Source organism: Simochromis diagramma, unplaced genomic scaffold (genome assembly GCF_900408965.1).
Source record: "Simochromis diagramma unplaced genomic scaffold, fSimDia1.1 OVJJ01000371.1, whole genome shotgun sequence".
NCBI lineage: Eukaryota > Metazoa > Chordata > Actinopteri > Cichliformes > Cichlidae > Simochromis > Simochromis diagramma.
Window position 1 is genome coordinate 608,359 of NW_024386920.1, and position 14,486 is coordinate 622,844.

Genomic DNA, 14,486 nt, shown 5'->3' on the forward strand with positions numbered 1-14,486 from the left:
GTCACCGTGTTTGACCGCGATGAAACGTCAGCTGGCTAAATGCTAAGCTAATGTTAAAATAACACAGGTATAGAGTGTTCAGGTGAACCAAATACTTATAAGTTGCGCTTTCCTGTAAACAGTTTTCTTACAAGTGAATCAATAATATGCACATAATATTTGCATTTCACATAATTATGCAGTGACATATATTGACTGAGTATTAATGCCCGGTTCAGCAATGATCCAGCCCCAACTAAAAACTTCGTCATTAAGCATGTATTATATGTATATGTACACTGCATATATACTGCTTAAAAAATAAATTAAGGAACACTTTGAAAACACATCACAACTCACTGGGGGGAAAAAAATCATGTCATAACACTGATATGGACTGGGTAATGTGTTAGGAGTGAAAGGATGCCAGCTGTTTGATAGAAATGAAAATGATCAGCCTACAGAGATCAAAGAAACCCCAAAAAATCTAAGTGGGGAAAAAACGCAGCAGGCTAGTTCACTTTGACAAAATTTCATTGCAGGAACACAAAATAGTACTCAGTAGTTTGTGTGGCCCCCCTATGCGCTTGTATGCATGCCTGACATGGTCCTAATGACATGATGAATTGTAACCTGGGAGATCTCGTTCCACATCTGGACCAGGGCATCGCTGAGCTCCTGCACAATCTGAGGTGTGAACTGGCAGCAAGGTTTGGACCGAAGATAACGTCCCAGAGGTGTTCTACTGGATTTAGATCAATAGACCTAAATCCCTCCATGGATTTTCCTCCTCAGACTGTCACTGACCCACCGGTCATTCTGAAAAACGTTACAGGCAGCGTAATGTTTTCCACGGCTTCACCAGAGTCTTTCACGCATGTCACATGGGCTCTGGGGGAACCTGCTCTCATCTGTGGGTTAAGGACCTTCTATGGCTCTGTCTAGAGTTCCTACCTGTCTCCATGCAATTTCCTTCATGCTCTTGAAGCTGTGTAGAATGCAAAACTAGTAAAAAAAGAAAAAAACAGCCAGAAATAGATGGGATAAGACAGATAAGATGGGGGAAAATGTCAGCGGCCTCTACCTGTAAAACCTGTGGTTCCTCTAATGAACCAGTTGTAACTAATTAACTGTTCAATATCCCAGAATTTTGATGTTATTAGTGTTATTTAGTTTCCACTGATAGATTTCACTACTTCAACTATTTGTTCATCAATTTAAGGCGGTTTTTCATTTATAGCCACATAATTATGTATTTCACTGTTATTTCAAGCTAATATTTCTTTAGCCATGACATTTAATGAAGAATGTCATTTGTTTTGAATTTGCTATGCAGTTTCTGTGCATTAGAAATGGAAACAAGTATGAAACAATACAATCTTGGATTTTCCTATCATACACACAAATGTGGGAATCTTTTTAGAAGTCAAATAATTACTCAGTACATCCCTCTAACTGTTACCTGAGAGAGAAATGGCTTTAGTTCATCTAAACATGTTATGGAAGTTCTCTCAGAATTCAACTTCAGCTAATTATCTGGAGCTTTTCTCTGTCTTGGTCAGAGGTAATGCGCTGAGGCAGGGATCGTCATGGCGGGGGTCCCGTTTGCTTGTGGCCTTGCTGCTGGTCGCTTTGTCTGCATGTGGGGCGGCAACGTGGCTGTACATGACCTCTTTGGACAGTGACGTCACAGAAACTCTGGTCAGCCAAGGGGAGCTGGTCGCACCTCAGCCCAGAGTCTACAGCGTCCAGTGCTCTGAAGACTATGACAACTACAAACGCTACCCAGGTAAGGCTCCTGTTCTTACTGCATAATGTCAGCTAATCAGCTGACACTCCTGTGCTGAGTAAACATGGCAGGGTTGAGGCTCTGTCTAGTTAATGAATAACATTTTAATCCAGCAGCACATTTTTGGCTTTAAAATCAAACTGGAACTGTTATTATTAGTTTTTCATAATTGCTTTTTTAAAATTTCTCAAATGGTTTGATTTTAAAACAGCATAAGTTTCATCCACTAGATGGCAGCATAGTACAGTACCTCTTGCACATCTCTTTACAAGGCTCTACAAAGCTACAGTGCTTAAGGTGAAACCCCAAATTTATGTACTTGTACCCAAATATGCTAATTGCGGCCATCGGTGTGTTTGTGGTTTGTATCGCTGCATCTGTGCTCAGGCCTTTATCACGGTAAAAAGAATACAGCTAAGAGTCAACATCCCCCTGTTTTGGAATGAGTGGCAGACTTTTTGGAAATCTGCTGCTTGGATTGTGAGTAATGTGGCAATAAGTGATTTCTTTTATTACTTATAGCACTGATCACTCTATTAAAAAAGAATCTATTATGCTTTTTCTTTATTTTCTGGCATATATCTACTGTTATATGATGAAGTTAAAACCTTTTGTCAACATGTAAGTAATCCCTGTAAGCGAAAACTCGAAATGCTCAGTTTTAGAAAGTTTTTTTTGTTTTCTTTTACATTTTTCTTTGTATGATGTCAGTGGAAATCTGACCTATTCTAGTTTTTATTTTGACTTTCTTTTTAATTCAGTTTAGCTTCTAGAGTGGATTTTCTAGTTTCACTTCAGTATTTATTGTTGTAACCCTGCTGCTTGGGCAGGCAGAGGACACCTAAGTTTGTGAAGGGGATAGCTGGAGAACGAGGTGACGGAAGAGCTTCAAATCGATACCAAGTTCGAATCTCAGCGACCTCAAGGTCAGAGGTCAAGTTTTGAGGGGTAGTACTGGCAGTTGCTAGTATTTTTTATGATTTTAAGTGTTAGTTTAGTGTTAAGTTTTAGTTTAGGTTTTATTATTAGTTTCAGTATTGTTTTTAAAAAAATGATTATTCTTCGTAGGGATGAGGAGGAGGAGCCTGATAATGTTTAATCTATTCTAGCAAAATAGTCAATCTAGCTGCTAAGCATTTCAGCAAATCAAATATCTTGACGGCAAATAATTCTGTCTGTTATTCCAAGAGTATAAGTTCAAAGACTTTCTATACATTTGCATTTTTTTAAACAAACAGTATTAAATAAAATGACAAAAGTCCATCTAACCTCATTAGGCAGTGCTCCGTTCTATCACTAAGGGTTTAGCAGTCATAGTCCAGGTTCAGGTTTCTTTGTGATATATATTACTGTCTTAATGATGTACACTCAAACTGGGAGATACAGAGCCTGCTGTCCTGTCCAGTTGTGTACTAAAGTGGTACTGTACTGGTGTGTTGTAGAACAGAAGTTGAGCATATCATGTGCCACTTTTGAAGAACTGTTAATAATCTGCATTCCCAGAAGTCATGGATAATTGATCGAGGCTTGCATCTGTATTTGTTCTCTCTTAAACATGAGGGCTGCCCACAGCTCAAACTGTGCCTCTCCAGTGCCTAAAGATAATGAAGTGAGAAGCTTTAAGCAAGAAATTATACCAGTCAAGAATCTGGAAGTAAGACTGGACATGTTTTGGCAGTACTGCTTTTATTATTACCCACTTTCCCTGTCTACTGACAATTATTTTTATGCTCCTGTTGTTTTTGAAAACCTCTCCTGGCCGTCCTCTCCTCAGGATGCACCCCTCAGAAGTGTGGCCGTGCTGTCACAGACGGCGTGGTGACGAGGGAGGAGGCTCAGACACTCAGGAGGTAAACAATGTCATTCTGAGAGCGCTGTGTCTCATTTCCCTCCCTTCCCTGCTACCTTTGTGCTTTTCTCCTTCATCATCTTCTGTGTTTTGTGGTGCAGCTGAATTATTCTCTGTGCTTTTGTCTCTGGCACACAGGTTGGCTGAGAGGGGGCTGGCTCTGGCTGGGTCAGAGGGAGGAGTGAGTATATCCCCAAATAATGCTGTTGGAATAACATAACAGTAGGGCTGCCACAAATGATTATTTTGATAGTCGACTAGTCACCGATTATTTTTGCGATTAGTCGGCTAATCAGATCATCATCCATTGGACGTAAAACGTACAGCTTGTTGCACCAGCAGCAGCTGCTCTTATATAACTATCATTAGCTTACAGCTTTAAGTGTTTAAGCTATGTGATAACTAAAAATAAAGACAAGATGATAGTTTATTAAATTTTAATGAAATTTGCAGATTGTTCGGTGAAGTTTAATAAACTCCTTGCTATCTAAAATATAACAGGAGACCGGAGTAAATTCTCGAGCATCTCACACTTCTGATAATCAGCTGTCTGCTTGACGTTTATTCAGCTATGCAAAAACTATAACTTTGATCTCAGCCAAACCGATTCACTCAGGAACAAATAAAATACTAAAAAAGCCAAACAATAACATTTTTAAGTTATCTAAGTGACTTATATATGTTTAACCTGAGTAGCGAAAGACAGCGGTGGGTTTGAAAACGATTTGCTGGGAGTCCGGTGTTCTCACGGCTCTAGTGAGCCTTGCCCCCGGCTCGCTATCGAGCTAGTGGGTAACAGACGTCTCCGAAAATGTCGGAGCGCTTTTGAAAATATGTGGTGTCTTGATAAACTGAGCAGATATTTGAGGTTTACACAGCTACATTCTCGCCTGAAAATATGTTAAACGTTTATTTTGTGACCCAGAAAGAATAATAAGAGCAATATTAAAACTAACTAGCTGCCGCCATTGTTGGAAACTGAGCTGGGCTGCGCTATGAATTCTGGGACAGAGCTACTTCTTCTTCTTCGGGGTTTAACGGCAGCTGGCATCCTTGTACATGCAGTGCTGCCATCTTCTGTTTCAGTCCGTTATTACACTCTTAAATACTACTACTTATTCCTGCGTCTTTTGGGATCTTACAAAGCTTCAAACGACGCATCGACTATTAAATCAGTCGTTGACGATTTTGATAGTCGACGTAATCGTGACTAGTCGACTAATCGTGGCAGCCCTACATGACAGTGAAGCAGGGATAACCCGGCTATCTCTGAGACAGCAAGCTTTCAACAAGTGCATTTATACAGGATTAAATGGGTGGTTCGTGTTTTTAATACTAATAAAGCATGAAATATGTTAACAAACAGCCTTTGAAGTTAAAACTAACATGAGAAATATGGACGTCACTCCAAAACATCCACTCCCACCTTGTTTACTCAGCTTGAGTGTTGATTGTACGTTGCATTAGAGTTTTTGTATCATGGCTGGTATATTTTTATAGCCAGTTTGATATTTACACATGTGTCCTATAACTTGTAATGAGAGTGCATTCATGTGCAGTGTTGTGAAATTCATCCTATCGTGGTAAAGTTTCATTTTATAGACATTTCAGTCTCTTTATAGATACAGAAGTATTAGAGGAACATGACAGAATCATTTTTTTATTAGTAGTGACAGAAACTTTACCCAGTTAGTAAGATGGGATCCTCTCATACTGTCATGTTGAAACTGATACATTAGTAGATTCAGTCTAGTAAGACTGTCACACCTGGATCAAAGTGACAAAAATGTTATACAGGTATGTGGATGCTTATGCAACCCAATTTCAGACCACACAGTTTACCCTATACCCTTAATTTCCATCTGCAGACCCTCTGGCAGGTTGGTGTTACACACAAGTTAGTAAAAACATACAGATACACTATTTACAGACAAAAAGGACAAAAACAGTGATGACATCATATTAGAACAAACAATGACAAGAAGAGTGGACAGCAGAGGACAATATAGAGAACAATAACGGAAACAAGAAAAATGTAAACATTTGTTTTAAGAGACACATTTTTCTTTCTTTTGCCAGGAAAATGAGAACTGTGCTCAGGGATTTATTGAAATGTGCAAATATAGATGGAAATATAGTTTATGAGGCAAAAACAATTCTTTAAAGCTTAAAAGTCAGTATTTGTTTGACTGCTTTATTGTGGGTTTTGTTGCAAAGCAGCAATCTGCAGAGGGTAAGCTTTAATACAACAAGGTAAATGAACACTGAGGGTGACTATGAGCCATCTCCCTTCAACTTTGTATTCTACGTCAAAATGATCCCACACTGTTCAGATGATTAATGTATGCATTTGTCTACATCCATCTGGGAGTGTGAGCAGATCTTTTGAATAACCCATCCGTCTTTAAAAAAAAAGAAAAAGCTGACAGGGGAACAGAAGGAAATCCAGCTGTTCTTTTGTTTTTTCTTTAAATAAAAAAATAATTGAATCTGTCACGGGCTGTGTGATATGTAAATGACTCGGTATGTAATGGCTTCTTTTGAGAAAGTCCAAACAGTTTTCTTAAACACCCGGGCACTGTAGTTTTTAGAAAACTAATTGGTATGTGGCTCATTTATTAGGAATTAGTGTCTGATGAAGTTTTATCAGCAGTTCTAGTAAGCCTGTTCAACAACAGGAATGTGTATGTGCTGTAGTTATTACATCTGTGTTTTTGTTGGATGTGAATGAAATAATACTCCAGTATGAACCTAGAAAGCACCACTGCTGTAATGGGCCCTCTCAGCACCTGAGGGCAGGCTTGAGCAATAACTAGAGCTTTGGCTCTTTTGCTGTGGAAGATGAAACTGGGACTGCCTGGATGTTCCGGGCACTCTCCAGTAATGCTTTCCGCTCCCCCCAGGCCTGGTCCACAGCCAATAAAGGAGCTGTTTATGGAGTGTTAAGACACTCACATGAACCGAGGGGAAGCCACAGAGAGACTTCTTTGAAAATGACTTATTTTCAGATCAGTGTCCCCGAGGAGTTGATAAGCAATAACAAGTAAAGGGCAGAGGGAGAACGCCCCAAAAAGGCCACTGAGGGATCAGTGTTGACCCTTGGAACGGTCACTGTGTCATGCTTGTACCAGTGCACATCAACACTTTGGAATTATTTGTTCAGCTGACTTGTTTTTTGTTGTTATTTGCACACATTCCAGTTCTTTTGTTTGTACCCTGCAGGCCTCCATACTGGACCTGCACTCTGGAGCCTTGTCGATGGGAAAACAGTTTGTTAACATATACAGGTGGGAAAGTACATCAGTTTTTTTATTTGTTCTTCTATAGATCGACACAGAAACTGTGTAAAAAAACATAGACTGCTCGTTTTTATGAATGGGGAAACTATCCATAGAGGCCAAACTGTGTTACATACCAGGCTGAAAACATTTTAACATGCTGATTTATGGGGACTGACTCCGTTTTGGAACTGCAGATTTTGGCGCTTCTGCATTGGCTTCATTTTACAGCCCTAGACACTCGGTACTTATGTCTACAAGGTTTTTCCAGTTTGTTCCCCAGCAGGAACCGCCTACAACATCATGTGCAGAAATCTAGTCGTACTATCGAGTTGACAATCAATCTTAATGATGACGGACTCTGTGAGCTGAACTCTCCAGGTTCAGTGACCCACACGAATCTCATTCATCACCGCTGGTACAATCAGTTTTCTGCCTCAGTTTCCTTCCGTCGCTCTCTAGTCACATAGCGCAGGTGGCTGACACGAGATCCTCAGGGACCATCTGGCTGACTTTAATCAGGAAACAGTGACGGTGGTACTCCCAGCTCACTTCCCACCCGGTTAGCCTCCCCTCCGCTGGGGACTTCCTCATGCGAAACAGTCAGATGTTCAGAATCTGTTGCGTTTGGACGGTTGGGTGGGAATACCTGTCTGGATAATAGTGCACTGTGCTGTGAAATATTAATTTCTCCTAACAGATCCCATCTCCTCTGCTCTGTTTCCCCCCCTGTCCTCCTCTCTGTGTTTGTGTCTCTGATTGGCTGTGTCTGGACCTGCCTGTGGTTGTGCGGTGGCGATGTGACTGCAGGTATTTTGGGGAACGGCTCAAGGATGTATTCACACAAGAGGATTTCCAGCTTTACAGGTGATGAAGGAACCGTTATTAAAAATCTTTCTGTATATTTTTAGAGTTTAAACCAAAAAGAAACACCTGAATTTTTAAAATGGTGACATACGCAATGTTAGTTGTTAATACATGTCCTGTTTTATTTGCATCGATAAAATACAACTATTACATCATTTAGATGTACACATATTTAGGTTTCGTTGTTCCCAATGTGCACATACAACCTTTCTATTATTAAAAAGTAACATAGAACTAAAATGACTGAACATTGTCACAAACCTTTTGCTAATAGCAGTTTTAGTGCTCGAGCGTTTGTGTAAATATCAGTGCTTGTTGAGCCCTGCAGAGCTTTATTTGGGATATTTTTTAAAAGCTCGAGCAGCGCTGCCTGACGGTGTACCCCGGTCATAAATCATTCTGTTTGAAGAAATAAAGTCAGAGCTTTCAACCTGTCATATTGTGTCTGTTTTTCCCCGGTAGAGATGTGCGTGGGCGAATCCAGGAAGTTATCGCTCAGACGTTTGGTTTGGACCCAGCTTTGATGTACCTCACCAAGCCCACCTTCTTCTCCAGGATCAACAGCACGACAGCCAAGACCCAACACGACGAGTACTGGCACCCGCACATTGATAAGGTAAGGCACAAAAACCGGATCCTCGTCTGTTTTTCAGAACAAGCAAGAAAAACTAAAAGAACCAGTCCGACATTATGTGTTGTTGTCAGCGACGTTACCTTGTTAAGTTTAAAGCCCTCCACAAGGCAGGTTTCATAAGGTAGGCTAATTCATTAATCATTAAATTAACAGAATAAGGAAATAAAAATGAATTTTCACTAATGTTAGTGAGTTATCTCTGTCCGTGTCAGTAGTCTGTGCAATAGAGGCAATTAATAAATTTTATATTGTGGTATACACTCACTGGAAACCTCATTAGGTGCATCTGTTCAGCTGCTTATTAATGCAGATATCTAATAAGTCAATCACAAGGCAGTAGCCTAATATATTCAGGCATGTAGACATGGTGACAGCAACATGCTAAAGTTCACATTGAGCATCGGGATGAGGACGAATGGTGACGTGAGTGACTTGGAACGCGGCATGATTGTGAACTTGTTTGGGTATTTCAGAAACTATTTATGAACTGTGGATTTTTTTCCCAATCAATCATCTCCAGGGATTAAAAATAATTTTTAAAATGAGTGGTTCAGACTGGTGGTGGTGTAGTGGTGTGGTTGATATTTTCTTGGCACAGTCTGGGCCCTTAATACCATCTGAGCATCATTTTAAAACCACGGCCTAGCTGAGAATCGTTGCCGACAGTGTCCATCCCTTTATGGCTACAGCGCACTGATTGTTGCTTCACCATATCAAGAGGCTAAGATCCTCTCAAACTAGTTTGGATAATGATCAGTGTATCTGGAAATGATTATGAAGCAAGCTGCTGTTGGTTTGTTCAGATTAGTAAACACAGCATTGTTAAACTCAGCTAAATCTGCTCATTTTACCCCACTCGTCATTTAAACATGTTTATATGTTATACAAACCAGGGCCAAAATGTAATCATCTGCTGTTAAATGGTTCTGCTGGGAATCATGTTCGGTGATATCTTCAGAGGATTGGCTGAACTGTAAACAAAGTCCTCTGATGTACCAGTCAGTCTACCTTCCAACACTCACCGTGTCCTTGAGGTTTAGGTGGTGACAGAAAGAATTTGATTTCACATACAAGCCGCTGAAATGAGTTTCCACGGGGGAGCTGTTCTCATCTATACATACAGTGTGAGAAGAGGGTGGAGGTAGGTGGTGGGGGATGCCTTGACACAGTGGTGGATTTCTCCAGGATTCACTGAAAAATGTACATTTGTTTTAGTTGGTATTAATGTAAAATTGAAAAAACTCACTCGCCTCAGTTTTGGTTTGTAATAAGATGATAATGGCTGCAATTACAGCCTCAGGGCCTGAATTACCAAGACTGTTTATAGACGCAAAACTCCGAGCGAATATTAACAGGACAATTTCAGTGCCGGATTGCTGAATTACCGAGATAGCAGCTGAGCGCAAAAAAAGCCAATGGTTTCTTATTGAAGGCTAAAGTCAATTATCTGGCAGAGAGACCCCCATAGAGGATGAAGATCAAGTGAGATTAGAAAACAGTGGCCCCATGGATTTTGTGTCTCCAGTGATTCCATTCAGGTTAGTAAAAGGGTGTATCTCATTATCTTGTCGAACAGAGTGGGAACCTTTTTGCAACATCAAAGCAACAGTGAAAATGATCTCAAGGCCTCTCCACCCACATCTTGTTCTCACTTAAAATGTATTGTAGACTTTTCTGAAATGAACAAAGATCTGAATTTCTGTTAAGCTCAGTTTGTTTGCTACTAGGTCACTTTCAAAGAAGAGAAAGTTGTCAGTACTGGAAGACTTTTCCTTTTACCTTTAAGTGAGGTTGCAAACATGTAGTGCCAAGCCCACTCCGGTCTGTATCTGCCACATATGTGATAGTGATGGGAATTCCAGCTCTTTTTAGAGAACCGGCTCTTTTGGTTCGGTGCACTAAAAGGAGCCGGCTCTTTCGGCTCCCAACCGGCTCTTCAGGTTGTTTTGTTGCTTTAATTAATTTATTATTAACAACAATATAAAATTATGCACAAAAGGAATTACTAATGTAAAAAAAAAAGTGATTTTATTTATATATGTCTATATATAAATATATACGGTGGCCCCTAGAGTACAAACACGTACAAATTCCAAAGCACGTACCCCTAAATAGGGATGGGTATCGAAAACCGGTTCTTGTTGAGAACCGGTTCCCACTGTTTCAATTCCTTGGAAATGTTTGCCAGTTTTGCAAACGATTCCTTTATCGATTCCAGTCGCCCCGAATGACGTCACCACGTTGCGGAGCGTCATTTACCTGGCAGGAAACATGGCGGCTCAAACGCTCAAAAGTTTGATTACACTTTACGAGAACGGATGACAACAGGGCAACTTGCAATACTTGCAAAGTGGATATTTCATTTAAGGGAGGAAACACTACGAATATGCAAAAGCATTTGCTCACAAAACACGTGATGACCTTAAATGAATGTCGTGTTTTTAATTCCGCTCCGGACTCGTGAATCTCAACCCAGCAGCAGCGGTGACGTTTGCACGTCCTCTCCCGTTAATGCGGCGGATAAATAATCAACTAACAGTGCATATTATGTTAGCGCGATCTGTCTTATTACAAAACCTGCCATTGCTGTGCATTTAGGTGACCATGATGAGAGAGACAGACAGAGTCTGGCTCAGATGCTGGCAGTTCTCGCTGCAGTCTACCGGTAGCGTCTCCTTTCAGGCCAGGATAGACGAATGTCACCGAGCAGTGACTAAGTTTGTGGTAAAAGGCTTGAACCCATTTGCCACAGCAGATGCCCCGATTTTCAGTAAGTGAATGCGTTTAATTGTAGGCAGGGACATTACTGGATATTCTTGTGTAATTGCTACAGAAGAATATTTATTTTTTTATTTTACATTTACAATTTTTTTTCCTGGGGACCCTGTGACACCCCATTGAAGAGCCGTAGGCTGTGGATCTCTTAAGATCTCACTGTTGGGTTTGTAAGGCCATGTTACTCCTAAATTTCTATCTTGTTCAAAGAGAAGATATAAAACAAAGTTCTAAGCTAATCGACCTTAGTGTTCTCCTTTTTTAAAAAGAATCGATAAAGAATCGAATCGTTAAACAGAATCGAAAATGGAATCGGAATCATGAAAATCTTATCAATACCCATCCCTACCCCCAAACCCAGGTTGATTTTCAGAAAAATCAAAGGATTGATTTTAAGTGTGCTGTATTTTCCCAAAAAACACGGTATTAACGACGGCCTGCTAGCATGCGCTACCAAAAAATGCTTTGTTGCGTATCTGACGGACGAAAGCTAAACCAGCTCCACACCACTGAAGTTGCAGCATTTTTACAAACCAATTCTGGTTCATCCATTTCGATCCGTTTTCACCCTTCTCATTCTCCGTCGCCGCCATGCTTTTTCCGCCATGTGCGTATGAAAACAAAGGCACTGAGCATGCGCGCTTTACCCATATTCTATCACGATATTTCATTTTCTTATCGTTGCCCAACATTATACCGGTATTACCATGAACGGTATGATATGGCCCAGCCCTAACACCTACTAATATTTTTTGATCATCCCTTATACCATCAGTTCAGCAGTTCTAAAACAGCTGCTGTTTCACATTTAGACATGGTTTTACATAGATCATGGCTTCAAATAGGTGACATTGCCATGCAAGGCAGGTTGTTAATTTCCTGTAGCCCATGTCTCTGTTATGTAAACTCTTCACATCCTACATCATTCAGTCATAATTTCTATTCATGAGGCGCAGCTTTAAAGCTCGCTGCTTTAATCTCGCGCTTTCATTTTACAGTTTGGTCATTGTCATGAGACATTCTCTGCTCTGCGTTTGAAAGAAGACCTTGAGGCAATTTGAGTTAGATGTGTTTTGATAGGAAAAGACCAACAAACTTTTAATGGCTTACAAATTATGTTATTATTGAAAAATGTGTTAGTAAGTAAATTCTGAAATGAGTTTTCTTATTGGAAGAATTTCTTATTGTATTTTTTTAATGTGTTACTGAAGAGCTGGTGAAAGAAAAACACTTTAAAATTTAAGAGATGTCCCTGAATGCTGCTTTTGCAATCGTGTTTAAACTGCACGTCAGTCTGAATATTATTCTGTGGTTCTCCTGCTACACGAGGCAGAAACGACATGTTTCTGTTACGTGTTCACTTTGCTTGTGACGATCGTGCTATCTTTCTAAGATTATTCTTGTTTGCTTTCGCTTCATCCTTTGTGTATACTTAACACCTAATGTGAGCCCTGTGGCCATATTAATATTTGCCACCTAATCGTCTCCTGCTGGCCTTTGACAGCTGGTAAAACTTAATCAGAAAGAGACACTTTTCCCCCTCCATCTGTCTCTGCTGCTATTTTGGGGCTAATTGGCCAACCCAACTCTCATTTAAATGTAAATGGCCCTTGGCTGTCTTGGGTGGTCGATTTTTCTTCCCATCGATCATAGCACTGATACGGTGTCATAGCAGCAGTTGGGGTGTGACAGCACAGAGAGTGTGTTTTATCTCATATCTGGAGTTGTAATGAAATGGAATTTAAGGTGAAGACACGAGTGTCAAGTAGTCTGTTCATTCCTGACCCTTCCTTGACTTCTGCTGGAGTAAAGCTGCACATCAACTTACTAACATGGTAATCACCCTGGATTTACCCTGAAATACAACCGCTCTGATGCACCCACCAAGGATAATTGCACTCTCTTCAGACAATGTTTGCAACTCCACCAAACAAACGTATTTTCACCAAACACTCAGATCTTTTCACAGCCTCAAATAGCACCTGGTCCATTTTTTACAAAGGCTGTGTCACACTGTATCACACAAAGATGGCATCTTGCATACACTCATTATTTTACACTGACAATGGGTCAGATGAATGTGTGTCGTGACAAACATATAAAATGGTGCAGTTCTGATCAGCCCCACATCAGTTGAAGGGACATTGTTGTGTGTTTGACTCATCCATGACCCACCAGTGTTCTTAGTTAAGAAGTTTATCTGTTAACCCCTTAGCAGTCCTACAAATTTTGCCTAAAAGGGTTAGGAGTCGGACGTACCGTGGGCGGTACGTCCGACTGCTAAGGGGTTACGATTGTTTGGTACGTGTAATGCAGTCATTCTGTACCCTTAGTCGGAAAAACAGGCTTAAAGCATAACGTTTCCACCTCTGTGCTTGACTGTGGACATGGCGTACTTTTGATCCCAACTAGGGAGGATCACAAAGACGAATGTAACAACATTGTCATCCCCTATGTAGCCGGTGTATCGGAAAAAAACTCAGGAGAGTCTTCTCAAAGTATGACATCCCGGTGTACTTCAGGCCAAGCAACGAACTCGGACAAAAACCGGTTCATCCCAAAGACAAAAATCCTAAACACAAACTTAACAATGTGGTGTATGCTGTACAGCATAGCGAGGAATGCCCAGACCTCTACATTGGAGAGACCAAACAGCCACTTCACAAGCGCATGGCACAACACAGAAGAGCCACCTCCACAGGACAAGACTCAGCAGTCCATCTGCATCTAAGGATAAAGGACACTCTTTCGAGGATGCCAATGTTCACATTTTGGACAGCGAGGACAGATGGTTTGAAGGAGGAGTGAAAGAAGCCATCTATGTCCACTGTGAGCGACCATCTTTGAACAGAAGCGGTGGTTTATGACACCAACTGTCTGCCATCTATAATCCAGTGTTGAGATCCCTTCCCAGACGCCTTAACGCCCACTCACATCCTGAGTCATGTGACCTCTGGAAATCACATGATAGGCTGGGGCTAGGTTTCACAATGAGCTCACCCAACACCTTGGCTGATTGTGACCTACACCCGTTTTCACACCTTGGCTCGTGTGATTAGGTAGAGGATCATTAGGGGGTCTATGTCTCTCTTGGGGGGACACTTCCACAGGGTTTAAATCTGGGACTCTCCACCATTTGACCTAAGAACCAAAGAAGCTTCTTGGATGAGAGGTGAAACGTCTTCAAGCAACTTAAAGAAGTCCAGATGCTTTTCTTTCCAAGCTCCTTAGACTACTTTGGATCATGGAACATTTCTCTTTCTCCAAACGTGGCGGGTCAAGTTGCTGCCAAACAGCTCGATTTTGGTGCATTAG

The 14,486-nt window shown here is 40.9% G+C and overlaps 1 protein-coding gene across 2 annotated transcripts in view; it reads left to right on the top strand.

The window, feature by feature from the left end:
* The window catches only part of uts2r2 (urotensin-2 receptor 2), a 34,221-nt gene that overhangs the window by 286 nt on the left and 19,449 nt on the right, over nt 1–14,486 (top strand). For both annotated transcript variants that reach the window (XM_040036663.1, XM_040036664.1), the window contains exons 2-7: nt 1,542–1,768; nt 3,543–3,618; nt 3,756–3,798; nt 6,840–6,904; nt 7,706–7,762; nt 8,225–8,378. In XM_040036663.1, the coding sequence (XP_039892597.1) occupies nt 1,542–1,768; nt 3,543–3,618; nt 3,756–3,798; nt 6,840–6,904; nt 7,706–7,762; nt 8,225–8,378 (622 nt within the window). The remainder of the gene's footprint in view (nt 1–1,541; nt 1,769–3,542; nt 3,619–3,755; nt 3,799–6,839; nt 6,905–7,705; nt 7,763–8,224; nt 8,379–14,486) is intronic.